Here is a 16,508-nt window from a genome sequence, read left to right as displayed (position 1 = left end):
ATGATTTACATTATTCTTTCATGTCTCATATAATTTTATTAGTATCCTTCAATTCATTTTGAAATAGCAAATTAATTTGGATCTATTTTGTGGGCACATCTTTCTGAGTATTTTCATTGTAAGGATTTTATTCTATTCCTAATTCTCTTTTTTCCTTATACTAACTTTACGAGTGACTTGATGATACTTTTCTATTGTGCATTTTTAATGTGAAATTAGTTTTCCTAAACTATGAGAATGAAACAAGTTAAATTTGTAAAAAGGCTCTAACTTCACAGAGCTCCCTCTTCTGTTGTTTTTGTGAAGTGTTTAAAAAAAAAAAAAAAATGGACACACAGCTTTGAAATTTCCTGGCTGCTCTTCCCTTTCTTTGAACTGGACCGTTCTCTTGTCCCTACCCTGTTCAATTTTTATTCCATTCCCAGCAATTTCTCCTCAGTGTAGGGCCCTGTACTAGAAGGCAGTTCTGGTGGGTCAATTTTGAGAGTTCAAAGGGCCAGTGCCTTTAATCCCTCTTATTACGAGCTCTTTGCACTTACCTGGTGTTAGAGCAGGCAAAATGCCTTCCCCTTCAGCTGCTGTTCTCAAATTGGTCCACTGAGTTTTCTAGAGAACACCAGTTGGCTACTTGGGATTCTCCTGTTCTTAGACTCAGGCAAGAGCTGTACCGTGGCTTCTTTTTGTCTCCCACATGGATGCCCATCTCACGCAAGTCTTATGGTTATTGCTATTTTGTCCCGAAAGACTTACATTTTGAGAATTCTGGTATCTTGTCACCTAGTTTTGTTGTAAATGTTGTCTATGAATTTTGATTTCGCTATGTATCTCTCTACGTTTTTATGTGGATTATGTAGGCAGTACGCTACTGCCACTAACCACCATCTTCCCAGGTTCACTACCATCTTTTAATTCAAGCTCATTCTCGCTGTGTTCCTCCCCTTAGTTCCTTCTTTCAGCCCGTCACAGGAAAATCTTGGCCTCAGTTTGAAAAAAGACCCTGTACTTTTATATGGATGTATTTGTACGGGGTGTGTGTGTGTGTGTGTGTGTGTGTGTGTCTGGGCAAGATGTGTAGAAAGGGGGTCATGAGTGAGAGGAAGCTGCTAAATGGGGGCACGTTGCATAAAGTTAAAGACACAGTTCCTGCCCTTAGGAGTTTGTAACAGAAGAATCCAACACACACCCACTCAGTGAAGCCGAAATACAGCTACTTCGTTTCTGATCACAGCTCTTACTAGCTTCCCATGCCAACTGGGGTAAATCCACTTCTTGGGATTTTAGTTTCCCCATTTGTAAAACACACACCATATCACTTGCCCTGTCCAACTGTATAGGTTGTAGGGAAGAAAGGAAATAATGAAAGGACATGCAACCTGGTCACCAAGGACCCACATCCTGGGGACCAGACAGGCGTTCCTCTTCTGTTTCTGACCCATTTGTGCCTCTGACAGTGCTAGACACATTCTGAGCACTCACTGTTTGCACCTTGAGAAAAGTGCTACCAGTCCCATTATGGGATAGTTATCTTTAAAAGTTCCTCAGTCTCCTGAGTGGTGACAGAGTTAACAGGCCCTTGCTTGGGGGACGGAGAGGCCAGCCTCAAAAATGACCCTTCCCCTCGGAGAACTGGCCTTCACTTCACAAGTCAACCATCAGAAGACTCGGAAGAGCTGAGTTTTTAAAATGCATTTTTTATGATTCAGCCTTCCGCAGAAATGTCACCTTTCTAGAGCAAGCTGTTATCACGCGCTCCCCGTGCCAAACGGGCGCCTCTGAGGAGCGGGATTTTATCTCAACATTTTCAGTGATTTGTGTTTCTCTTTCAAGGAGCTCCATGCCTTAAGGCACCTGAAGCACTAACAGGAAGAAGGTAAGGTGACGCGAGGAGCAGGCTCCAGCGACATGAAGCAGGGATTTCTGCGGAACAGGGCCGGGATCAGCGTGGACGCTGCAGGAGGTGCTCACCCTGTCCGGTGATTCTCGGCCTCCCCGCGCGGCTCGCTGTTCTCTGGTGGGCTCCTTGGGTGAAACCATATTCTCAAAGAAACTCCATTTAGTGACAGGGCCCCCGTGAGCAGGCCCCGCCGCACGACAGGCCGAGACGCAGCCAGCACAACTGCCGGCGACGCTTGCCAACAAGCCAGATGCTGCCACATATTGGCATCTGGGTCCTGGAATAGCAACCATGTTCTCAGTCTGGCGAGGGATGCTGACCCTAGCTACGGAAGGAGACAAAGGAAGGGAAGAAAGAGACAGAGCAAGGGGAGGGAGGGCAGCCGGTGGAAGGGTCTCTTGGTAATTTCCCGACCATGGATTTAGAGCTTCCGCAACAAAAGGCTCGTTGGAAAGCTGCTACCGATGCTGCAATGGGCGGGAGAGGTAGAGATGGGGAGCGTTCGAAACCCAGCGAGCTGTTCTGGCACCTGGGGAGTGGGGGTAGCTGATTCAAAAGGAGACAGCTGCAGCAGGCAGCGACGCTCGCCCCTCCTCTGCCACACACCATGATAGCCCACAGTGGAGATAAGCTGCTGGATAGGGCTTCAATCTGCAGCACAGGGACGGCGAGTGGCAACATCAGGATGGCTGTCGCTTTCAGCTTTCTGGGTGCCAAGATTTACCAGCGCCAGGAAGGCCAGCTAAATGGTGAGGGCGAGGTCCAGACCGGCAGTCTGGAGGAGATCTTGCCCATCCAGAGAGGACGGTTGGCGTGTTTTGATCGCAGGAGCAGGGGACAGGCAAAAGGACACCCTGTGCCCCACCGTGGCTTTCGATGCTGAGGTGAGACCAGCCTGAGCGAGGCTTTAGGTCCTGCTGGCATCCTATGAGACAGAGGTACGGCCCAGGAGGGGTGGGTTGAACTGAGTTAAGTTTAGGGTTTGAGGTAAGAGGCGAGAGAAAAAGCAGGCAGCCGTTCGTCTTTCTCAAAATACCACGTTCTGTGCAGCATCGCCTCAACCCACATCGTGTTTGCCAAGAGTTGCTTGGGGCCTGACTTCGGTTTTAGCAGCGAGAGAATGAGAGACAGACAATAAGGTGGAAAAAGTCCCAGCCCCTGCAGTCAGAAGATTTGGGGAAAGAGCCCCAAAGGTCATTTACCGACAGGAGAGCTGATTCTCCCCAGGGCGGGGTGGCCTCTCTGTTCACCAGATACCACCTCCCAACCAGAACCACCTCGGTGTGCCTCCGGGAGTCATGAGTGGGAGTATGTGGGCAGGGGTGGGCGTTAGTCGGACCCTCCGCCTACCACTGGATGGTCCTCAAGCCCCTGGAGGCTGAGCAGGGGCACAGTAAGAAGCAGGCAGCAACTGCTGGCAGGGAGGTTCCACCTACTGAAAATGCAGTTTTCTAAACAATCTGCAGATGCTCGGGGGAGGCCAAGCATCTCTTTGCTGAAAAGAAACTTTAGGAATGATCTCAACGAACGATCTTGTCCCTTAGAGCCTTAAAGTGAAGAGTACGAAGACAGTGGATCACCCACATCCCCCTCTTCCCCACACGTGCACGAACTTAACCTTCAGGGAACATCTAGGCCCTTTCACTTCACCCCTGTGAAGCCTGATGCCCACTTTCAAAAGGCAAAACAGAGTCCACCGAGGAGGCACCCCAGCTGAGTCCCTCAGTTCTAAAGAGAACACCCGTTAATCTCTTTACTGATCATGTTCTGCCGCACTTCTCAATCCGCTGGAAACATTCCCGTGTCTTTCCCAGACTTGGTCGAGCATTTTTACATTCCGGTTTGGGACAATGCAGGGACTAAATGCTAAATTTTCACCGTGGCTGTTTTATGAAAGAACAAATAAACCAACGGTATATAACAAATAATGAAAAGAATTGTAATTATAGTTTGGTGTTTATGTCAAAAAAGAATTTGAGATAACAGAGCTCTCTCTATAAGGGGCAGGTTATTTGAATCTAGAGAACCAAGACAGAATTGGTGAGTCTCTTTGCAGATTTCGAGTCACTCCCCACGTGCTTCTCCTCTTACCCCCTTTTTCCTTATGCAACTGGCCATTCCCGTTGCCATTTCCCTTCCTCCATGTCCTCACTTCTGGTGATTCCCACTGATGCAAGGCCTCCCTGGCTCAGCCACCTGGGAAATATTCTAAGTGTTGGGAAATGTCTTCAAACTCAAAACACATTATCATAAAAAGGGCTGCATATGATCACATAAGGCGGAGGCAACAAGCTTCTGTTAAACTAAGCCAGTGGTTCTCAAATTTAATCTCATGCATCAAAATCACCTGGAAGAGCTTGTTAGTAAAACAGACTGCTGTGCAGGGGGTGGGGTGGGGGGCCCAAAGTTCTGACTCCGTAGATTTGGGAAAGGGCCTGAGAATTGGCATTTCTAGCAAGTTCCCAGGTGATGCTCACGTTCATGGTCTGGGGATCACTTTCTCTTTCATTTTGCTGAAACTTTTTCATTTGGAAATAATTTCAAACTTAAAAGTTGCAAGAAGTGTAAAAATCACCCTATTCCCCTGACCCAGGCTGGGACCAGTTTTTTTTGAGAACCCCTGGGCTAAGCTAAAGATTGTCCGAGGTCTGGGACAGAGAGCAAGTACCTGGCAGAGAGCAAGAGTGGAACACGATTCAGGTAGGAAGCAAACCAATCATAAAAGGCCAAGGGTGGAAAGGAGTGCCACAGAATGATAACAGAAAGTGAGTTGGGATCTGGGGAGTTTTAAGCTCTGCATAGTAAATACCATTATCAACCAATGGGGAGAATGTGTAAGCTCCCCTGGTTTGTCTCTCTGGAGATTCCTTGGGGGTGATTTTTAAAAACAACAAATCCATAATCTCCCTGTATAAACCGGCTTCAAGAAAAAAGGAAAGCAATTATTTGATAGGGAAACTCTATACACAAGAGACACGGACAAGAAGACGATTATGTATCCCCTCCTTTGTTTCCTACCACCTTAATTCAGGACTTCAGCTCTGGCCTGAATTTCTGCAACGACTCCTAACTGAGCTCTCTGCCTCTAACCATTCCCCAGTTTATTCTCCATTCGTACCCTAAAATCACCTTTTCAACGGCAGCCTGCAACAGGGTCAGCTAAGAACCTTCACTAGTTCCCTACAACCCAGAGAACAAAACCCAAATGTCTCAGCCTGGCACTTAATCTGGCCCCAACCTACCGTTCAGATTCATGTACCCACAAACCCCAAACAACATGCACGGCTTTACACTTCCCTATCTCCGTGTTCTTTGTGCACAACTGTATGTGTGGTTTTTGCTGTTTTGTTTTTGGCTCCCCTGGAATTCTTCTTCCTTCTCCTCAAACAAAATCTTTTTTCTTTTTTTTTTTTTTTTAAATCTTCATGTTTAAAAATACTATTCAAACTTCAGGCTACTGTTCCAATACAAGAAGCTTCCCCGCAGTTCCTCAGATCTCTCCTCTGTGTGCTCACCATACTCTTATTTGTTCCCTAGAACGCTCACAACAACCTGCCCTACTTGTTATTTATGCTTTCTTTCCCCTGGGTTTTACAAGGTCCTTGAAGACGGGCACCATGTCTTTTGTTCAGTGACCAGAGAAGTCCAGAACAGGGAAGAACGGCAGATGAAGAGAGAAAAAGGAAGAAATGAGCAAACAGTAGGAGGGCATGGTGAGGGGGAAACTCAGTTCTCAAGTTTTCTTAGTCATTCAGATCTTTTTGCTGAAGACAGATTCTTCAAATATTTAACACATTTTCTCTCCAGGACAATCCCAAGAGACTGAGTAATTATGAGTTTTCGTTTGTTTTGCCAACCCTACACCCCCTTTTCTTCTTGTTTTCTGTCACTCTTGCCTCAGTTGCATGTATCCCTCCCACGTGAAAGGGCAGCAGCGTCCTGCCATCATTACCACTGAAACAGACTTCAATCTCTTTACGTTTGTCAAATCCCCTTTGACATCTGTCTTTTCCGGTGGCTCGGTCAAACTCCTGCCTTGTGGATTCACTTTAGGAGGAATCTGACCAACATGACCAGAAGGGTTACCTTTCTGATATGAAATTTCTTTTGGATTCACAAAAACAGGCTAGCAGCAACTCCTCCGTGTGACCGAAAGCAGTTCGTCTGTCACTCCCCCTCACAACATTCAGTGGGAGGTACTTCTGCCCAAAAGAAATCACAGTCGCTCTTTGCAGACACGGAGGGCCTGGCCGGCCTCTTCCCCGACCGCCAGCCGTGCCAGCTGTCTTCAGCAAGGAGAAAGAGAGAGAACAGACTCGGATAAGCCTGCCATTTAATCCTTTTCCAAAAAGGCAGTTGGATCTCTCTCTTCCTGGATGACTAGGAGTTGCTTCAGTTTGGGCCTACCTCTTCCTGGAAGCAGAACCAAGAGCTGCCCTTTAAGTCTAGCTCAACAAAGCCGGCTCTCTATTCCTCCCGACAACTCGTCAGCATGCCTGACGAGCGCCTGTTCCATTTCCGTAGACCACCTCCTTCAAGTTACTCTCTCTCTTACACCTCCACAAACGTTCTCTGCCTCTCTTTCTCTTTGAGGTGAGCTATCTGGATCCAGGGAAGAAGTCATGTGATTGGGACCAAAAAATACCAAGCCATACCATCTGACTTGATGCCACCACTATTGTAACTCTTCCCAGAGAGGAAGCTTCTTCTCCAGCTTCCTATGTACTGTCCTTGAGAAAGTGAATGATGGCGAGTCCCCAAAACCTGGAGTACTCTGCTTTCCATTCCCCCGCCGCTATTATGTTTACAACTTTATTTAGAAAGAACTGACTTCACAGCTTTTGCCACTTAGGAACACTTCAGCGTAAGGACTTCATATGAAATCCTTAAACTGAAGGGAGGAGACATCAAATACTCCAAAGTCCAAATTACCTAGACTGGTAGAAGTTAATGTTCTGCATTAAATAGGAACAGAAAGTATCAATTTTGAACTCTGATTATGCCTGCCAAAGAACTGAGTCCAAAAAACAAAACAAAACAAAACAAAAAACAAAAAACCCACATAACCTATGACAGATGAGGGCAAGAGGGTAGAAACACCACCACAGTTGTTGAGAAAGGTCTAGAAGTGAGGTGTGTCCTAACCTCCCTTCACCTCTCTGTGCTTCTCTCTGGACCTTCAACTCTCCTTTTCCAGTGTAGAGCTGCCTGAGAAATAACCTTTTAATATTTCGTTCTATTTATAATTTTTATAGCCACAAAACCACTAAGGGCTATGCTGCTGAACGGGTACATGGCAGCAACCCAAGTATCTGGTATTACTAGAAAACAAATTATAAGAAAACAGTTAAGTACCAATTTAAGATTTTCACTAACCTTGGCTTCCTACGATGCTAGTTTACCACACTTCAGTTCACTCTGAAAAACAGAAAGTCCATCATATGTTGTGGAGCTTAGAACTAACCCACTACTTCATTCTGTAGGGGAGGGAGAGAGTCTAGAATATTGTTATTTGATTAAGGTAAAGTGCTGGTGACTCAAGAGCCGGGACCAGGACACCACTCTACGGCTTTCATTTTCCACTGTCCTCAGAAAAAGAGCTTGAAATACCCGGCTTCACCATGCAGAAAACCAGAGGTATTATAGTTTATTTAGTTTACCAGAGGTTAAACCAACTACTCTCCAGAAGAAGAATGATCCAGCTTATGCCTTGGCCTTTGCAACAGAGCATTCCCTAAGTGAGTCCAAAGAAGGTGCTGTAAGGAGTCCCTTGCACAAGCCAAGAGCCAGTACAGTCAGATTTCTCTCTGCTTGGACTCATAAACATGGGCAACCGAATTCAACAAAAATCATGTAGAGGGTCCTCACATAAGTGTTTTTGGCATAAGTATTGTTTATAGCATAAGTCTAAGTATTGTTTATAAATTTTATGCTCTTCAATATACGCATCATAGGAAAGCAAAACCCGATCATGGTTCACAATGACTGAAATAAGACAGACAGAAAAAACTTGAGGGTCAAAATACAGCAGAATTTGTAGCTGTTCTAAAATGTTTAAAAGGCAAGTTTATGTTATCAAGAGTTCAGTTATTGTAACAAGTAAGTTGAAAAGTTCTATGTCTCAGAAAGTCTTAACTCACGTAATGGTTAAATTGTTAAAATAATGGCATCCTTCGGTGCCTGGGGGACTTAGTTGGTTAAGAGACTGCCTTCAGCTCCGGTCACGATCAAGTCCCACATTGGGCTCCACCTGCTCTTTGGGGAGCCTGCTTCTCCCTCTCCCTCTGCCTGCGACTCCCCCTGCTTGTGCTCTGTCAAGTAAGTAAATAAAATCTTTAAAATAAAAAAAATAAAAATAAAATGACTTTTTAATTTTTTTACTCTTAGGGAGCTTAACTCTGTTTCTGTGAAACAGAAATGATTGACTTTCATATCCTTTCTTACGATAGGTGACATTATACCATGTTACTGACCACCTGGTGGAAAAGCTGTCTTACAAAGAGCACCGTAAAATAACAGTCAATGACATTGGCGATTTCATATAAAAATATAAAAATCAAATGAGAGTAGGGACTTGAACAGATGTTTATATATCCATGTTCATAACAGCCAAAAGGTAGGAAACACTCAAATGTCCTATGACAGATGAATGGCTAAACAGAATGTGGTCTCTACATACAGGGCAATATTATTCAGCTTTTAAAAAGGAATGAAATTCTGATATATGCTCTAATATGGATGAACCTTGAAAACATTATGCCAAGTGAAATAAGCCCGAAACAAAAAGACAAACAATACAGGGTTCCACTTACATGAGAGACCTAGAAGAGTGAAATTCAAAGAGACAGAAAGTAGAAGAGTAGTTACTAGGGGCTGGGAGGAAGAGGAATGGGAAGTTACTGTTTAATGGGTGCAGACCTGTTTGGGATAACGAAAAGGTGATAGCTGGATCGAAATGGGAATGTACTTAATGCCACTAAACTGTAAACTTAAAAGTGGTTAAAAGGGTCAGTTTTATGTTACGTGTGTTTTATTTCACTAAAGAAATCAAATGAAAAATACAAAGTGGCAAGTTATGTTTGGGCCCACAGGCCATATGCTCAAAAAAATAAAAATTAAAAACAACAACAAAAAAGTAGGATCACCCAAAGCATTAGAAATACTAATATTTTAATATACATCATCAAATAAAAATAGACTTGGGTTCACCACCCCCAAAGCCATAGCTTATGTGTTTCTTACGATAATAATTCATGTCCATCATGATTATGGATGATGTATTTACATTAAGTTCCAACCAAACAGAGAGAGAGAGAGGGAACTGAAGCAATGGAACTGTCATCACACGGTCACAGCAGCCATCTGTCGACATTACTGTCCTGAATCCAAGGACCCAAAATCACGTGGCGGGGCTGGGAGCTTCACCTTAGCTGGGAAGTCCTACTTTCATGTCAGAGGGCACTTCTGGAAGGAAGCTCTGCCATGGCTAGCTCTAAGTACTTGCAGATTTCCTACTGGTCTCACACAGGAAGTCATTCTTTGGTCTCACCTGCACAAGTTCCTGTTATGAGGCCAGGGGGGCTGGTGAGCTGAAACCCAGTTCCAGGCAGTGATGTCATCTTGATCGCGCTTTGATCCTGGTGACCTGCTCGCCATCCTGGTGTTGTTGCAGTCCTTCATCTGACGTTCAGGTTATAAGGGAACCAGAAGGAAAAGGGGGAGGTAGGAAAACAGAAAAAGAAAAAAATGCTTGCACATTTCCTTTGTTTCACTAAAGCATTTTCTGCTTCCATTTACTTTGGTGGGAGGACCCGGCTGACGGCAGATGGAAGCTATAGAGATGCTCTTGGAGAAGAAATGGGATCCCACACAGAACTCAAAAACCCAAAGGATTAAAATATATGGAAGACCTTCATTATTTCTGATGGCTCCTAACTCCGAAAAACTGACTTATTCTTTCTTCTTTGGATAAAGTTTTAAAAAGACAGTAATGCTTCAAAAACATTTTTAAGCTGTTATAAACAAGGCACAAATGCAGGAGCTATTGTAGCAACATACAGAAATAACAAATACAAATGTTTGGAGAGTTGTAAATACTCGTATTCTTTCTACATCATGTCACGTAGATTAGGAGGTCAGATCTGGAAATCCCATCACTAAGTAATAAAATAGGATTGCCATTCACTTCTATTTAGATGAGATCCTTTGGTTCTTACTATACCAAACCAAAAACCTAAAATGAAGTTAAGCATAAGAAGCAGCAGAAATTGCTAAAATTCCAAGAGGAAAGAAGGAAAGGCCTTTCTAAAACAAAGCAAAACAAAAAACTTAAGCCGTTAAATGAAGGAGAGATTTCAATTTTTATCACGTTTATTTTATAATCATGATTTCTTAGTCCTTATTAAGTTGATACAATTTGGGGAAATAAATACTCCCTTCCCTTTTTGTTGCAAATGTACTAGCAGAGGAAGGGGCAACAGATATGAGAGAAAAGGCAACAGGTGTACAGAGCAGAAAGATGAAGTTGAAGAGAGACGGTGAGTGTTTATATGAACCCTTCCATAGTATCAACCGACAAAGCATATGAAGTTGGCAACGGGAGTGTTTTCTTCTCAGTGGGCTTCTGAAAGTATGAAACAATATGGAACCACATTCAGCATACCCTAATCATAAAGTATCATGGTACATGTTTTCTATCAGGCATGATGTATATATTCTTTTTTTCTCACTTTTTAAGCTCCACAGATGACACTATTCATGAAGCACTTTTAGTGTATTATTCAGCAAATATTAATTATGATCGTATAAGCCAATCTTGCTTAGCAGAAAGCTACTATTAGCTGCCATGTAAAGGTCCTCCTTTCAAGTAACACCTACATGTACACTTGGAGCTTTCAGAGGAAGTTCTTGAAGGGCATTCCTTCTTCCATTGGGTTTACAACTCATCTGCAACACTAAATGCAGATAAAATAAAGATCCACCTTGTTTAAAGACTTGTATATAAATGCCCCCTTGCGAATGTAGCCAATATCCTGTCCCGAAAATAACGGTAAAGAAAGGGTTCTCTTTCAGCCTTTTTTCTTCCATTTCCTCTAAAGGTCTTTATCCCAAGGTCTCGGTGCTCCCTCGGCGAGTGCAAGGCAGGGCTGCCTCTGTGATGGGGACGCCTGTCACAGAGAAGGTCGGAATGTGCGCCGAGAACCCTGTCTTATGCTCATCTCATCAGTTCTGCCCAATCCACAGGGGTAAAAAATGGATGAGATTTGATATCTTCAACACCAGCAACTCCAGCACCAAGACGCTCCACAGGGTTGAACTGCAAGAGCTACGAAGGAAGGATGTAGTGAGTGATAGGAATCAAAGGTGAATCAAAGGAAAACAAAAATAGATGAAAGGAAAGAACTGCTGGATTCAACCCTAGTTGACAATGGACTTGATAAACAGCCAACTCATGAGACTGCCTTGGAAGGGAGCTATGGCTAACACCACTGTAGCTGTGGGATGGTGCGGGATATCTGAGATGGCTTTTCAACTCGAGTAACTCACTTCGGTTCTCTCCAACTCATAGTATAACAGGACAGTTACACCTATCAGAGTCCTATTCCAAAGCACATCATGACATTAATTAGATATTGCGCCCAAATGTGGGACGTCCAGTTACTCCTTTCACGGGCATGCTGAAATGATGTGTCTTGAGATGTTCGTGCATCCTCAAATTTTGTTTTAACAGCTTTACTGAGGGATAATTTCTACAGCATAAAATTCATCTGCTGTAAGTATACGATTCAGTGATTCTCAGTAAGTGTAAAAAGTTGTGGAACCATCACATAATCCAGTTTCAGAATACTTTAATCACCCTAAAAAGTCTCCTCATGCTGTCTGCGTTAATTCTGACTTCCATCGCCAGCCCTAGGCAAACACTGATCTGCTTTTAGTCTCTATCAATGTGACCTTCCTGGTTATTTCATGTAAATGGACTCATAAAAGATGTTTGCCTTTTGTAGTTGCCTTCTTCCACTTAGCATAATGTTTTTCAGATTCACCCATGTTGTAGCAGGTACCAACAGCTTGTTACCTTTTACTTCTGAATAGTATTCCATTTTTCGGAGAGAACATATTTGTTAATCGGCACCAGTCAATAGGAATGTAGTCTTTCCAGACTGAGGCCATAATGAGAATACTATTAACATTCACATATATGTCTTTGTGTAAACATATGTCTTCATTTCTCTCAAGGATATTCTTAGGAGCAAACTGCTGGGTCATGTGGCAAATTTATGTTTAGCTTTTTAAGAAACTGCCAAACCTTTCTAAAGCAGCTGCACCATTTTATATTCCCACCAGCAATGTATGCGAGTTCCAGTTTAGAAAAACTCACAAATACCTGATACTGTCTATCTTGATTAAAGCCCTTTTGGTGGGTATTACTGGCATCTTATTATGATTTGAATTTGTATTCCCTACGGAGTAATGATGGTGAGCATCCTTCCATAGCCAAGCCATTCATAGGGCTTCCTTGGTGGATCTTGGCTCCCCCTTTTTAAATATTTTATTTATTTTTTGACAGAGAGAGATCACAAGTAGGCCAGAGGGGGAGGCTCCCTGATGAGCAGAGAGCCTCATGCGGGACTCTATACCAGGACCCTGAGATTATGACCTGAGCCGAAGGCAGAAGCTTAACCCACTGAGCCACCCAGGCACCCTCTTTGCCCATTTTATACTGAATTGTCTTCTTATTGAGTTATACAATTCTTTTTTTTTTTTTTTTTTTGGTAAAGTCTTGATTTTAGGTAATCCCTACACCCAATGTGGGGCTCAAAATTACAACCCCAAGATCAACAATTGTACGCTCTACCAACTTAGCCCTGTAATAGTTCTCTACACATTCCGAAATCAAGCCCCTATTAGTTACATGATTTGAAATATTTTCTCCCACTCTGTGGCTTGTCTTTTCATTTCCTGATATCTTTTGAAGTATAAAAGTTTTTAATTTTAAAGAAGGCCACATTATCAATTGTTTTCTTTTATAGATATTTTTGGTGTCATATTTAATAACTCTTTGCCTAACCCCTCAAGAAGATTTTCTCCTATGGTTTCTTCTACAATTTTTAGTTTTAGCTCCCAGCTAAACAAGCCTAAGAGCTATTTTGAGCTAATTTTTGGATATGGTATGAAGTTAAGGGTCTTAGTTCATTTTGGTTTTAGCACTTATTTGATTTTCCCAGAACCATTTTTGAAAAAAGACTATTTTTTTACCATCAAATTCTCCCAGCACCTTTATTGAAAATCAACTGACCATAAATATAAGGATTTATTTCTGGATACTCAATTCCGTCCCAATGATCTATATGCCTATCTTTGTTCTAATAACACAAGAATTTTCTAGTTTCCTAAGGTGCTGGTGAGACTTTCATTTGAGACCTTCCTTCTTTTCTGATATAGTATAGGTGTTTATAAGCCATAAATTTTCCTCAATAACTGACAGCTGCATCTGAAAAATTTTTATATATTCTGTGTTTTCATTCCACTAAAAATACTTTCTAGCTTCTCCTGATACTTCTTCTTTGACTCATGGGTTATGTAGAAATGTGTTGTTTAATTTCCAAATATTTGTGGACTCACCAGATCTCTGATTTCTAATTAAACTGTTATGGTAAGAGTATGTTGTATGATTTTAATCCACCTTTAATACTGAAGCTTGTTGTGTGGTGTTCTATCTTGGAGAATGTTCTACATACATGTGATGAGAATGTATTCTGCCATGATTGTTCCATATATGTCACAGATGTTAGATAATGTTGTTGAAGTCTTCTCAGTATCCTTGCTGATTTTCTATCATTTATCGGGAACAGGGTATTGAAGCTTCCATTTATTATTATTGGATTGCCTATTTTCCCTTCAATTCAGTTGTATTTTGCTTCATATGTATAGAGGCTGTTATTAGAGCATATACATTCATTGTTCTATCTTTCTATGTACTGATCATTTGTCACAATGAAGTATCTTAGTTTCTAGTAAGTCTTTTGTCTTCACATCTGTTTTGTCAGGAATTTAATACAGCCACTTCAGCTCTCTTAGGGTTACTGTCTGCATGATTTACCTTTTCCCATTTTTTCCTTTCAACCTATTTTTGTTGTTGAATTTAAGGTGTATTTCTTATATACAAGATAACTGAACCTTACTTTTTATCCAGTTTAATAATAATATTTAATAAAATTCCTTTTGTTTCTGCATATTTAGACATCCATACTGAATTATAATCATTGATGTGGTGGGTTTAAATTTGCCATTTTGCTATTTGCTTTCTACATCTACTGTCTTTTTTGTTCCTCTTTTATGGCTTTCTTTTGTATCAATACTTTTTACTATACTATTTCAGTTCCTCTATTAATTTTCTTTTACTATTTTTTTAAGTGGTTGCTGTAAGGATTACAATATGCATCTTACTTTATCATAATCTACGGGGCACCTGGGTAGCTCAGTCAGTTGAGCATCTGACTCTTGATTTCGACTCAGGTCATGATCTCAGGGTTATAGGATCAAGCCCCACATTGGGCACTGGGCATGAAGCCTATTTGGGATTCTTTCTCTCCCACTCTTCTTTTGCCCCTCCCCCCTTTCTCTAAAAAAAATTAAAATTTATCACAATCTACTTCAGATTAAGACTAACTTAATTCTAGTGAAATGCAGAAATTCTGCTCTACTCTAGTTCCATTCCTTCTACCTTTTGTCTATTATTGTCATATATGTAAGATATTACATTTGTATATCAACTCATCAGCATGTTATAATTAGTTTCATATAATCTTAGGTCTTTTAGAAGAAGTTGAGAAGAAAAATGAGAAAAAAATAGTCTTTTTCATTGTCTTTCTCACCGACTCCTATTTTACAGTTCCAGTCTTCTTCACTTCCTCCTACAGATTCAATTTACTATGTGGTGTCATTACTTCCTTTCAGCCTGAAGGACTTCCTACCAATATTGTTTCTTGCAAGGCAAGTCTAGCAAAGAATTCTGTCTTTATTCAGGTATTTCTTTATTTTATCTTCATTTTTTTTAAAGATTTTATTTATTTATTTGACAGAGAGATCACAAGTAGGCAGAGAGGCAGGCAGAGAGAGAGAGGAGGAAGCAGGCTCCCTGCTGAGCAGAGAGCCCAGCACGGGGCTCAATCCCAGGACCCTGGGATCATGACCTGAGCCGAAGGCAGAGGCTTTAACCCACTGAGCCACCCAGGTGCCCCTTTATCTTCATTTTTGAAGGATGATTTTGCTGGATATAGAATTCTTAGTTGATTAACTTCCTTTTGGCACTCTGAATAGGTCATTTCACTGTCTTCTGTCTTCCACTGGTATTATTATTATCATTTATCATTATTATTGAAGTATATAATTGACATAAAATGTTATATTAGTTTCAGGTGTACAACATATTGATGCAACAATCTGTACTTCACTCAGTGCTTACCACAGTAGGTGTAATCACGTTTGTCACCATACAGTGTTATTACAATATTATTGACTACATTCCCTACCTAGTACTTTTAATCTCCATGATGTACTTATTTTAGAGCTGGAAGTGTACACTGTCTTCCATCATTTTTGATGAGAAGTCAGACACTAAGGTTTCCTTGTATAAAGTAAGTGGTTTTTCTTTTGCTGCTTTCAAGATTTTCCTCTTTGTTTTTGTCTTACAACAATATAACTAGGTGTATTTTCCTAATTAAAGTCCATTGAGCTTCTTGGATGCCTATCAACATTTTTCATCACATTTAGGGTGTTTTCAGCCATTACTTTTTCAAATACTTTTGCTCCCCCTTCCTCTCTTTCTTTCCTTCTGGGACTCCCTGGTACATCTTATATTATCATACAGGTTTCTGTAGCCCTGTTCACTTTTCTTTTTTCTGGTCTTTTTTTTCCCTCAGATTTGATCATTTCTATCATTCTATCTTCAAGTTCATTGATTCTTCCCTAATTTATCTCAAATTTGCTATTGAGATGCTCTAATGAATTCTTCCCCCTACTGAATTTCAATTATTAAAACAATAATTATTGTTATTATTGTATTTTTCAACTTGAGAATTCTATTTGGTTCTTTTTAAAAAATATAATTTGTATCTCCTTATTGAAAATTTCTATTTGCTGATTCATTGTTGTACTTTCCTTTAATTCTTTAAACATGGTTTCCTTTAGTTCTTTGAACGTATTTACAATAACCACTTTGAAGTCTATTTCATTCAACCTGGGGACATTCAGAGTCAATTTCTACTGACTGCTTTTTTTCCCTGCATATGAGTCACTTTTTTTTGTTTCTGTGTATATCATATATTTGCTGAAGATGAGACATTTTGGATGACATATTCTAGCAACTCTAGAGCCCAACTTTGTTCCCCAAGAAGATTACTATCATTGCTGTTGGTTCGTTTGTTGTTTGGTAACTTATTTCAGCTCAATCTGTAAATCTCCTCTTCCCATCTCTTTGTGACAAACAGCTGTTGCTATCTCTGTTCATCCTTGTTTCCTTGTTTTTGTTTTTGAGCTTCACTTCCTAGGATCACCCTGTGTGTGCATAGCTTAGTGGTCAATCTGTGATTGAAAGGAGGGAACATTAAACCTC

The 16,508-nt window shown here is 41.3% G+C and overlaps 1 protein-coding gene across 4 annotated transcripts in view; it reads right to left on the bottom strand.

Moving 5' to 3' along the window:
* The window catches only part of RPS6KC1 (ribosomal protein S6 kinase C1), a 230,080-nt gene that overhangs the window by 43,589 nt on the left and 169,983 nt on the right, over positions 1-16,508 (bottom strand). The window contains exons 15-16 of one of the 4 annotated variants that reach the window (XM_044267183.1): positions 9,444-9,574; positions 7,271-7,312 (exon numbers count right to left, since the gene is read on the bottom strand). In XM_044267183.1, the coding sequence (XP_044123118.1) occupies positions 7,303-7,312; positions 9,444-9,574 (141 nt within the window). In that variant the 3' untranslated portion in view covers positions 7,271-7,302. Of the gene's footprint in view, positions 1-7,270; positions 7,313-9,047; positions 9,575-10,246; positions 11,220-16,508 lie in introns of those variants that run through there. The other 3 variants (XM_044267182.1, XM_044267184.1, XM_044267185.1) reach the window with 3 other exon arrangements.

The sequence above is a fragment of the Neovison vison genome, chromosome 10 (genome assembly GCF_020171115.1).
Source record: "Neovison vison isolate M4711 chromosome 10, ASM_NN_V1, whole genome shotgun sequence".
Lineage (NCBI taxonomy): Eukaryota > Metazoa > Chordata > Mammalia > Carnivora > Mustelidae > Neogale > Neogale vison.
Note: the sequence above shows the minus strand (reverse complement) of the source record. Positions and strands in the feature narration are given on the sequence as shown.